Source organism: Bos indicus, chromosome 4 (assembly GCF_029378745.1).
Source record: "Bos indicus isolate NIAB-ARS_2022 breed Sahiwal x Tharparkar chromosome 4, NIAB-ARS_B.indTharparkar_mat_pri_1.0, whole genome shotgun sequence".
Taxonomy (NCBI): Eukaryota; Metazoa; Chordata; class Mammalia; order Artiodactyla; family Bovidae; genus Bos; species Bos indicus.
Window position 1 is genome coordinate 101,627,526 of NC_091763.1, and position 12,205 is coordinate 101,639,730.

Sequence of the window (12,205 nt, forward strand, 5' to 3'; positions counted from 1 at the left end):
ACCTTTTTTAAGTTTCCGGCTGCCACTTTGGCCTCTCTGCAGGCTTTTTTTAATCCCTGTTCTATGGCCACCCATGCCTGAGACATTTCTCAACAGGAAGACTGCCAGATGGGGGAGAAAAGCTCTCCAGTGGTGTGGAGACACACGGAGTTTAATTTCCACCCAGCTGAGTTAGACAGTGAACACCATTCAATATAGTCACTGCCCTCCACTCACTGGCTCTCCAGGCAGGTGCTACAATGTTCCCAATAATGCAAAAAAATACTGGGACAAGAAGGAAAGTTTATTTTTGGCTATTTGCAGGCCCCCACAGAAGAAAAAGGTTAAGTCTCAGGCAAGGTTGCTGCTACTTAAATAACCATCGTTTTATCAAAATTAAGATTTTCACAGTTGAATGGACTATGTCTCTTTCTCGTATCTAGATTTAAAAAGGCAATATTCCAGTTTTCAAGAGTTGCTACAACTAAAGGATACTAGCTTTTCATTAGTATTTTATGAGAACTGAAACATCTGAAAGCGATGCCAAAGGCTGTTAGTAGTAATGTCTTTGTTTCAAATGATTTAGGAGATTTGTGTCTTGTATGTGGTTTATTGGTGTCAAGAAAATTGAATATTTATTTTAGGCTCCTCTGTATTCCTCTATAAATCCATTAGTTTAAGGTCATATATTTTTCTCTATTTGCATGTATACCTTTTATCCTACCCCCTTCTGTCACAAATGCTATTCTTTATCCATTCCACAGTAAATCCAAGCATCGCTGTATTCCCATTTCTTTTTCCTCATGTGTATATTTTTCTGTGTTTCATGTTTCACTTTACTTATACAGGTATGTGCAGCAGTCATGCTCATTCCCTCTTTCAACTTGTTTACTTCAAGGAAACACTTTATCTTTCTTAATAATTAATGATATGCTATTTTAAAATATATCTCTTAGAGAAAAAAATGACTTCCCATCTCCCTTGCCTCCAAGATGAGTATCCCCCAACTTGAGACAGAGATTCAGAAGTAAACAGCAGCCAGAAAAACTCCTAAGTGGTAAGGGACCTTGACCAGGCTAGAGAGTAAGTGACCACAAAATACTAAAATCAAAGTATTTTTCTAAAATGAAGACTCTTCAGATAGCCTGGGAATAAAGCTAGTTGTTTGGTGAACATCTATTTCTACTTCAAGACCCAGCTCAACATCCTCGCTTTGATGACTTCCCTGACTACACCAGGGGAAGTTTGCATTTCTCCTTTTGTGCCACCAGCATATGACACAAACAGTCGAATAGCAACATTTATTCTAATGTTCTGCCATGAGTTAGGTGCCCTTCAGCATGACCAAACCATGAGTTTTTTCAGGAGCAAAATCCATCCATCTTATTTAACTTCATCCTCTGTTCAGTGCCTAACACATAACTTAATGCTCCTAAATGTTGGCTGAACACACCACACTCAATTCAGTTCAAGTTCTATGCAGCCCGCTGATTGAGTACATAAACTGGTATTTGGGGTTTACGTTAGGGACATGATATTTACATTCAAAGCGAAATGAGTCAACACGTGCAATACTTACGACAACTTTAACATGTTTGGATAAATCTCTAGAGCTTCTCTGTAGGAAATCAGAAAAAGCTGCCTATACCACAAGGAAAGAAAGAAAAAAAATGCTTCATTACACAGTTATGCCAAAGCCCTGCTTCTGTGATAGATAGGTCCTAGGAATTCTGAGTTATGCAAAAATACAAAATATAAAACGAATTCTCTAGAGTAAAGTAGTGCAGAGGCTGTCAAGTTGAAATCTTTCTCTTTGTTTTCAAAATGTAACATCATAAAATTTAAGATAGCAGTAGGAGAGAGAAAATATAGGTAATTTCAAGGGTCAGTTTGGAGATCTGACGGCCTTTCCTGACCTTCCTGTTCATCCAGTAGATGCTGATAAAATCTTTAACTCTCCACTGAGACTGTCTTGTTTCGCCTCTTTTTTACTTTAATCCCCTCTATCCAGTGGTATAAACTTAAGTGCACTTTAAAAATTAGTATTTTGGAGGCCCTCTTTTTTTTTTTTCTTTCTAGCCATTCACATCCAGGGCTGTCCCTGAGAAGAAGTAAAAAGAAGGGTGCCCGTTTATTTCCTTTATGCTTCCATGAAAAAACTCTCCATGGTCTCTTAATTTTGCATCCAAATGTCAATGCATAGGATACATACCCTTGTGAAAACTACATTCTTACCCAAGACTTGCCATACATCTTTCAGTCTACCTAATTTTCCAGTTCTCTAGCTTGACTTTGATGTTTGCTTTTCACACCACTTCTTGACTATCATTCCCACTCAGCGTGCGGGCTTTAAAGTTCAAAGATAATGAACTCTCTGCCAACTGACTTAAGAAATATACCCTTACTTTTATTCTTCAACCAACACATTAAGCATTAACTCTATATAAACATAGGGCTTGCTGGGTGGTACAGTGGTAGAAAATCTGCCTGCCATGCAGGAGACCTGGGTTTGATCCCTGGGTTGGGAATATTCCCCTGGAGAAGGAAATAGCAACCTATTCCAGTATTCTTGCCTGAAGAATCCCATGGACAGAAGAGCCTGGCGGGCTACAGTCCATGAGGTCACAAAGAGTTGGACATGACTGAGTACACACACACATACATAGACACACATGTAAACATCTGTGATGTGTATGTAATTATTAGCATAGTATATTAACATCTCTATTACCATCAGTAAATTAGTATAAATCACATGTAATCATTAAAAAATGAAATGTATACTTACCCCTGCATAGAACATTTTATTTCGAAAACGACTGTTGAATTTCTCTGGATTTGCTTCTGTGAAAGGGAAAAGGTGGTTTTGTTACACAGACTTCATTAGAAGTAGTGAGTTAGATTAGCTACTCCACGTTCTCTCTGTCCCTCCCCATCCCAAGGAACCAACAGCTTCATTATCGTGTTTCCCTCAGTTATAGGCAGTTGGCACAATAGCCCAGGGATACAAAATGTAGCCCCAAACTGTCATCAGTGGCAATATCAACTGAGACATGCAAAATATTAGGCTCCACCCTAATCCTACTGAATTAGAATGTCTGGGGGCTGGGGTCTGGTCTAGGAATCTGGTTTAACAAGTTCTCCAGGTGATTCCCATGCACATTAAAGGCTGAGACACTCTGGACTCTATTCAAAATAGAGGAGCAGCGAAGGGAGAAGGGAGAGGGTCCATTGTCTGCTTTGACCTCCATGGAGCACAGCTTCCATAAACTATGTATGAGCTCAAATTTAATATAGGGAATCTGGATAAAAATCAATGAAGAATTTGCTGTCACAGTTTGCAAGAACTCCTAACTACCATCTACCCTCTTGTTTGTGACAGGCCTCGAAAAACCATTTGATTTAGTGAAGATATGTAAATATTGTATGTATGTATATATATATATATATATATATATATATATATGTATGTATATCTATGCAGCTTCCAGGTGGCTCGGTGGTAAAGAATCTTCTTGCCAATGCAGGAGATGCAGTTTGATCCCGAGGTTGGGAAGATCCCCTGGAGAAGGAAATGACAGCCCACTCCAGCATTCTTGCCTGGGAAATCCTTCCTCCCAGAGGAGCCTGGGAGGCTATAGTCCATGCGGTTGCAAAGAGTCAGACACAGGTGAGCATGCACATACAGACAGATATAGATACATACAGATGACCTGCAGAATGGACTCAGGGCAAAAGACAGCAAAGGCTCTGACTAAGAACGGTTTAATTTTGTGTTTGTTCCTGGACATTATATAGGTTGAAGACCATAAATAGATTAAATAAGAATCTTCATCAGAGAATGTTCACATGAATTCAAGGGATGATAAATCCCCAAATGAAATACTATTTCCTTACACTCTTTCTGATAAAATTCCAAGACATTCCAAAGGAACCCACTGTCAACGCTCATCTTCTGCTATTTTGTTCATTTGTTATCCTTTTTATAGGAATAGCTCTTTCTCCAAGTCATTTCTCATCAGACAGCTGGCTGACTTGCTGCAAGTGTCCAAATCCCAACCCTGTATTTGAATGGCAAGCATGACACCAAATGGCAAAGTTCACAGAAACCAAAATTTTACCTACAATAGCCTGCCTTCTGGCCCCTATAATTCACATCCTTCACATGTGAAAAACACATTCACTTCCTCCCAGGTCCCAAAAGGTCTCATTCCCATTACAGCATCAACTCAAAATCCAAAGACCTCATCTAAATCTCATTAGTTCAAACTTGCCAAATCTCATCATCTAAATCATCTAAATGATTTGGCTCTGAATGTAATCCGTTTATAATGATGACGAAACCCTGGGTATAATCCATTCCATTATTTTAACATATTAATCCCATCTTTGTGTACAGCATAATAACATATGTGCCATTAGAATGGAATCCAAAACTCTACTTTTATCTGTAATTGGTCTTGCCGATTAGGGAGATATTAGCAAATATAAGTTTAACGCTAGGTTTATAAAAGCCAATAAACAATTTGAACGCCATATAACTCATGTGTGCGTGCTAAGTTGCTTCAGCCGTGTCCAACTCTTTGTGACCCCATGGACTGGAGCCCACCAGGCTCCTTTGTTCATGGGATTCTCCAGGCAAGAATACTGGAGTGGATTGCCATACCCTCCTCCAGGGAATCTCCCCAATCCCATGTCTCTTACCTCTCCTGCATTGCCAGGCAGGTTCTTTACCACTAATGCCACCTAGGAAGCCCATATAACTCATACATCTTCCAAATTATCTGCATTGGATATTAACCCAATCTTAAGACATCAGTTATGTATACATAAATGACTTCAAAATCTGTGCCTACAGTGACAGCGTCACCTTCAGTTAAAATCCTATGTGTTATAAAAATCTTTTCTTTCAAAGTCACTGCACCTTAAGGACAAATATTTTTACCAGTATTATCTTCATTTTTCTAACACCACGGCAAAAATCTTTCACTCTGTAGTAACTTGTCATCTAACCCACCTTTATCACAAGCTCCTTTGTCCCTCTCTATTTTTCTTTCCTGTCTGAAATGCCCTGACCCATTTTACTTCTTGTCTACATCACATTCCTTCCTTATTTCCCACCATATTCCCCCCTACCCTTTCTGGAAACTTTCCCCTGATACTTTTCTTCTGTCAACAATCCCCACCAAACTCCCATACTACTCACTGCCTATACATCCTCCCCTTACTATATACTCCCTCTACTTTTATTTGTCTTTTGTATATGAGCCTATTCTCCAATTTAACATTCCATTCCTATAGCAGACATTTGAGACAGCCACTGGACTTGGCACAGGAGGATAAAAATAAGAGAGTCTTTTGCCCTTATGTTGTTTAAAGAGGGGAAGACAGATCTGAAAATGAAAAATGTCACTCTGTATATGCCATAAAAAGATGTCTATATAAGATGACTCCACAGACTGTAGCCCGCCAGGCTCCTCCATCCATGGAATTTTCCAGGCAAGAATACTGGAGTGGGTTGCCATTTCCTTCTCCATATAAGATGAAATGGGGGTGGCAGGGGGGAGTGGGGTCCACACACAGAGAAAATCAAAAGTGTTCCAGAGGCAAGTACACTTGAATCTAGAATGATGAGTAGATGTCACACTGAGGTTCACGATGGAAAAGAAGGTTACAGATAGAGAAGCTTGGACAGGGTTTCTCAAAGGCCAACTGTGCCTGAGTCTCACCACCTGGGCAAGAGCCTGGCAGTGTGTCCTTTGCAGTGATGGTGATGGTGAAATTTAGCAGTCCACCGAAAATAACACCTTTTCAAGGAAATCTGTCAGTTCACCATATGAATCATGAAACATTCATAATCCTTTGAAACATGCTGATCTGCATGCCTCTTTATATTCAGAGAAAATAGCAAATCCCAAATCAAATTTAAATACTGCCTCTTCAGGAGTCATAATTGTATTTCCTTGACCTTGTAGTGTAAGGTTCAAATCCTCTGAATAATAAGCAACTTCAATGAGGGTATGACTCAAGTGTCCAATCTCAGACTAAAAGTTTGATGTGTTTAATATTCTTCATGTCCCCCAAAGACGACTATCTAATTCACATAGATGGCAAAGTGAGACCTAGCTTTGCTACCTGATAACCTTAATCATTGTTACCATGACTAGATAATAGTGGACTAGAGTATTTTCAGTGTACTTCCTCAAGTACTGTCATAATGCAATAGTGTAAAGTACTGGCAAGATTCCAGCCGACAATTAAATGACCAATCCTATTAAATCTCTGACTTTTATTCCAAATGTTCTGTTACCAACAGTTCAGCCAGACATGGCTTAGCCACTTTGAGAGGAATAAAACAGCATTTATTTTCCTATCAAATAAAATATACCTTCTTCTTTTAAAAATCACTTTTTAAAATTTATTTTTTGGCTGCACCACACAGCATGTTGGATCTGACTTCCTTGACCAGGGATCAAACCCACATCCTCTGCATTGGAAGCATGGAGTCTTAACCACTGGCCTAGCTGGGAAGTCCAATATACTTTCTTTTTGATCAAATTATTCAAAGGTTTGCATTATTTACATACAAAGTGAATCAAAATGTTCAGCCTTTCTTTACTGCTTATTTTCTTTTCTACTGGTAATTCTAAAAGCATTTACACAGAAAACGCCAATAATAAACTGTCTCAAAATGAATGTCATTTTAATTGTCCCTTCTAAAAGAAATACAATACAGATAGTAATAAAAGTCTGCAACTGTCCCATGTCAATTTGATGGGCTATTTCGTATCTATGCCAAAAACTTTTTGCAATTGAATTTTTTAGGATTCTGCTTTAGTGAGATTTGTATTTATTACCCAGTCCATGTAAATGGATTGGCATAATTCCCAATTTATTGTATGTTTTGACTAATATCTAGTAGGTTATTCTATGTAAGGTTATTTTTTTTGGAATGGCTCTCATGAGGCTTTGAATCACTCTGCAAGTATCGGATGCAAATGATACAAGCTTTGTCATGAAGTCACAGTCCCTGAGCAGCTGCGTTAGAGAACAGTTTGGAGTCTCAACTGTGGTTTGCATGGCTTCCAGCCACTATCTATCAACAAAAATAAGTACATATGACCCTAATGAAAATGAAGCCTCACTTTCTTCCTCCTCCTCCTGCAGTGAAGCTTGAGATTTCTTGACTATCCAGGTAAAAACATGGGGAAAACCCAAATAAACAGAAAACAGCAAAAAAAGAAAGAAATTAGCCTGATGGGCTTCCCTGGTGATTCACTGGTAAAGAATCCATCTGCCAATGCAGGAGACACTGGTTTGATTCTTGATCTGGGAAGATCCCACATGTCACAGAGCAACTAAGCCCGTGCACCGCAACTACTGACCTTGTTCTCTAGAGCCTAGGAGCCGTAACTACTGAGCCCAGGTGCCACAGCTATTGAAGTCCACATACCCTAGAGCCCATGCTAGGCAACAAGAGAAGCCACGGCAACGAGAACCCCCTCACATTGCAACTAGACAGTAGCCCTGGCTCACCACAACTAGAGAAAAGCCTGTGGAGTGATGGAGGTCCAGTATAGCCCCAAATAAATTATATTAAAAGAATAGCTTGAGTAATTATACCTTTCATCATTAATAATGATTTCTTTTTTGCTTAATGCAAAAAAGATGGACTAACAGATTCTAAAAAGTCCACACCTCTGGTATAGACACATCAGCCAATCTGTTTCAACATTTTGTGTATATTTATTGGGTACCGCCATCTCTAGATCCTCTCCATGAACATGGTATTCATTACTCTCAGTCAGCATCAATCCTCCCTGACTAGCTCTTTAGTCACTGTTCTTCCTCTTTTTTTTTTTTTTTTAATCACTTCTTGGTCATTCACTGACTTTAGTTTCTAGTCAAACCTAAAGATTGGCAGTCCTGAGTCCTGGAGCACACATCCGGTCCTGATCTTTACTGTCTTTGAGACCCTAAACAATGAGGCTTCAGGGTAACATCTGTAATAAGCTCCTATCTTATTGAGCTCCCAAGGTCACCATGAAAGTTCAAATGGAGAAAGAGCAGTAAGCACACTGTGGGCACTTAAGTGATATGCAGACAAAAGGGGACCCGCAAAACACCCGCTGGAAACTTCCTCCCTGGGAGACGGAAAGGGACGCTGTCCTCACCTCTGGATTCGTGGAACTCCAATGTGACGTGCGCATCGAATCCGAGGCTGAAGTAGTTATTGAAAACATTCAGAGGAAGCTGCAATGACGAACAAAGGCAGAGGTAAAGTTGAAAGCCAGACACCTGTCTGTGGGGCAAGTCCCGGGGAGAAAGACCAGTCACAACCCAACGCAGGGGGGTCTACAGAGAAGGAACAAGGGATTTTTGAATTAATTCTTTAGGGAAAGCTCAACTCATAGGATACTCCCAAGAATTTTAAATAGTTTAGGAAACAAGAGACACAACACAAATTATTAAATGAGAATCATTCTTGTGGATAGTATAACACGAGAATCTTAAGGGCTGAGGGATGCACATTTGTAACAGTTAAAAGGGATGATTCACTAAACAAACTCTGCAAATAAATTTAATTGTAAGGATCACATCTAACCTTCTTAATCAGTGGATGCACATTTTTTGAAGAACTTATGTTCAGCAAATTAATATTGCAACTGAAAATAAATACAATTTGCCTTATTTTCTAAAAATCTATATATTTTTGACAAAAGTCATGTAAGCAATAAGCCAGTGGGAGCCATTTAACTATTCTCAACCTAGAGAAAAACTAAAAGCTAGTTAAGACAGTAGTACTGACATAAACACACTACCATGTGCAAAACAAATAGCCAGTGGGAAGTTGCTATAGCACAGGGAGCTCAGCTCGGTGCTCTGTGACGACCTAGGGGTAGGATGGGATGGGAGGGAGGGGACACATGTCTACTTAAGGCTGATTCACACTGTTGTACAGCAGAAACCAGCACAACATCATAAAGCAATTATCCTCCAATTAGAAATAAAATATATGTGTGTGTGTTTATTAGTATTCAGATTTTTATTTACTCTATTAACTCTTAGATCTTTAACAGGACCATGAAATATGCAAACACAAACACATAGAAATATACATAAGCCTCAGCTTTCCTTGCCAGAGTCCTCTGGGTCCCTGGCTGTTAGTGCTGCAAGTTGAGTAAAGGGGAGAACTATGTAGACTGAAGTCCTGCATTAAAATTACAAAGCTGACATGATCTGAAGGCCTTTGGTTTAACGTTAGAACAATTAGGAAAGCATGTGGGAAATGCTAGAAGGCATATGGTAGTTCTTCCACTTTTTCTTCTGCAACTCAGATTGGAAGGTAAATGTTAAAGTAAACAGAGGGGAAACATTATCTCAGCCTGCATGATGTTTCCAGATAATGATCAGGTTGATCCTCCAGAGAGAAATGCACTCCTCTTCTATTAGAAATAAGTGTTTATCCTCAAGATTTCAAAAATTACTGGGTTTCCCATGCCCCTTGATTAGTAAGATTTTTCTCTTTGACTAGAGCAATAATCTTGTTGCAGTAAGAGAAAAATGAAATGAGAGGAAGAGTCAGAAAGAGAGCAAGAGAGAGATTATTAACAATACAGAAACACAGAAATTGAAACAAAGGATGAACCCATCCATGGAAGGCTGACTCAGAGCATGTACTGATTCAGAGGTCAGCTCAGCCCTTAGAAGTGGTTACAAGTGACTGGAGAAGGGAGAGAAACTAAACGCACAGAGCAATGCCAAAACATGTCTCACTCTCCTGGCTTCACATTTGAGAATGTCCAGTTCCTGCACTTAAACGAAAATACAAGTCCTTAGGAATGACAGCAAGGGTTGGTGATCCTGCCAAAAGCACAGATATGTTCATTTCTACCATTTATGTTCTTTTGGCTACGATTCTAACCCATGTCTCAGCATCCGCTGATAACGTAGGAGAACATCTGGTCACCATCCTCTAAATAACATCACAATTTAATCTGTTTTAAGAGTTCTTATTCATATTTTCCAGGAAAAATTGCCCCAATTTCCTACACATCTCCTTACAAATCCACTTTTGAAACCCTTTAATTATCTGGATTAATGTCCCCAGGCTGCATCAAGAAGTCTTTCCATTTCTTAAGCTGTTGGGAAGAGAATTAAATAGAGATTGCTATTGAGGGCCTAACCATTCCAAGTTGAGTGGGGATAGGACCTTAACATTTCCATATGGCACATTTCTTTGTACTTTAGCTGTTTTATGCCCAGTTTCTATAAGTCAAATATATTACAAAGAAATATTATATCCCAAGACGATACTTGCTTAAACAACACTGTGACCTGACGAACTCAAGGTCAACTGAGCAATCATGATAACTACGAAAAACCTTAGTTTCTGGATCACAGTTTAGGTGGAAAACACTATGAAGGTAAGACAAAACATGTTTTAACCAATTTTAGTCAAATAAGTAACTTGAGCTTCTACCACAATTGGTTGGGATCTTGATGCTCATCAACAAAGGTGCATTTGCTGTTGTTTACTAAGTTGTATCTGACTCTTTTGCGACCCCATGGACTGTAGCCCACCATGCTCCTTTGTTCATGGGATTTCCCAGGCAAGAACACTGGAGTGGGTTGCCATTTCCTTCTCCAAGGAAAGGTGCACTGGTTTGGTCTAAAATGATACCGGATTCAAAGGCCGAAGCACCATGAAATCCTGGCTTCAACCAATGGTGTGATCCAGTAGAGCAGGGATGCTACACGGATGCTGGGCCTTCACCCTATATCTACTTAATCAGAATCTCTGGGAACAGGGCCTTGTGATCTGCATTTCGGAGGCACACTGCCTGGAGATTCTTACACAACAAAAATGTGAAAACACTATCATGGAATAAAAAGGCAAAGGAATAGAAAACAAGTGGCTACTCAGAAACCTATCAGATTTATATGAAATTGAAGCCAGAACTTAAAACTGAATTTTCCCCTGAAGCTCTATAGTAGCATTTTTATAATTATATCCCTTGGTTTGTGAGATACAAGTTTAATCACTAAAGGAAAAACACTAAGTCAAACATTTATTTAGGTGTATCTTCGCATCCCAAACAAGTGATGAAATTGGAATTTTTGCTATCAGACCAGAAATCTCAGATGGTATCTTTCTATCGAAAGACCCTGTGCCTAATGTTTTCAGGCCATATGACTTTTTTTTTTTTTTAATCTCCTTATAGTTTTAAGACTTTGCAATGAATCTGAAAGATTAGAAAACTGATATATTCCTTTCTGGTGTGGAATTTGAGGACAGAGAATAGCTCCCTGCGCTACAGAAGCACTTGGAATCTTGATCTTTAGAAGTCTATGGTGCAGAATCACTGGATAGCATTATTCTCACAGCCCTAGTAGCCATAACCTCTATAGGAGGTAATCAGACATAATCCTCTGGCCAGGAATGTATTTCCTGTGGCTCAAGCAGAAAATACTCCAGGGTTCCCTTTCTGCAGAAGGGAAAACTCTCTAACCTTACACACGCCATCTTCCAGTTCTTCAGGAGGCAAGTCTGGGTTTCTTTCCACGTGGAGATTCCAGCGATCCAGCTGTACAATCGTCCCATCTTCTACTTGGCAAAGGATCTTAGAAACAGGCTCATCAGTGTAGCCCTAAGGAATCAAAGAACGAACACACTGCTGTCTGGAATAGTGGACAGTACAGCCAAAGGTATTGAGAGTTCATGCCAGGTGGAGACCTTCTGCTACAGCTCTCTCTTTATTTTCCAATTAACCAGGCTGAGAGTAAACTGTTTTCCTTGAGATATTTAGAATTTAAGACAATAGTCACGGGTACTGTGCACAGAAATACTCTCTCTAGTTGGTTTGAGCAGAAGAGTGACTTCTGTCAGCAACCAAGAAGTAAAGTCAATGGCAGTTATTTGAGAGCCATGCTGGATGGCTGTTTCTATCAGGGTGAAAACAGATTTCCCCACGTCTTGCTCTAGAGAAATTTGGAGGATACACAGAACAAGTGTATGTGGAGAAGCAGGAAAATAATCAAGCGATATCTGCTAGATGATTTCTAATATTCCATTTCACTCACCTCTCCCTGACCTTGTCCTAAGACACCATCCCTTTCAGGACCTAAGGCAAGTCTGACTGATGAACAGCCCTGCTAGGGAGCTATCTATTTACTCCTTGAACATACATGACTGATGGCATGATTATTAAGGATGATCAAGTCA

At 39.6% G+C, this 12,205-nt stretch overlaps 1 protein-coding gene across 2 annotated transcripts in view; it reads right to left on the reverse strand.

Annotated features, from left to right (window-relative positions):
- DGKI (diacylglycerol kinase iota) overlaps window positions 1–12,205 on the reverse strand; it is a 513,531-nt gene that overhangs the window by 206,903 nt on the left and 294,423 nt on the right. For both annotated transcript variants that reach the window (XM_070788214.1, XM_070788213.1), the window contains exons 14-17: window positions 11,493–11,630; window positions 8,154–8,232; window positions 2,768–2,823; window positions 1,559–1,621 (exon numbers count right to left, since the gene is read on the reverse strand). In XM_070788214.1, coding sequence (XP_070644315.1) covers window positions 1,559–1,621; window positions 2,768–2,823; window positions 8,154–8,232; window positions 11,493–11,630 — 336 coding nt within the window. The remainder of the gene's footprint in view (window positions 1–1,558; window positions 1,622–2,767; window positions 2,824–8,153; window positions 8,233–11,492; window positions 11,631–12,205) is intronic.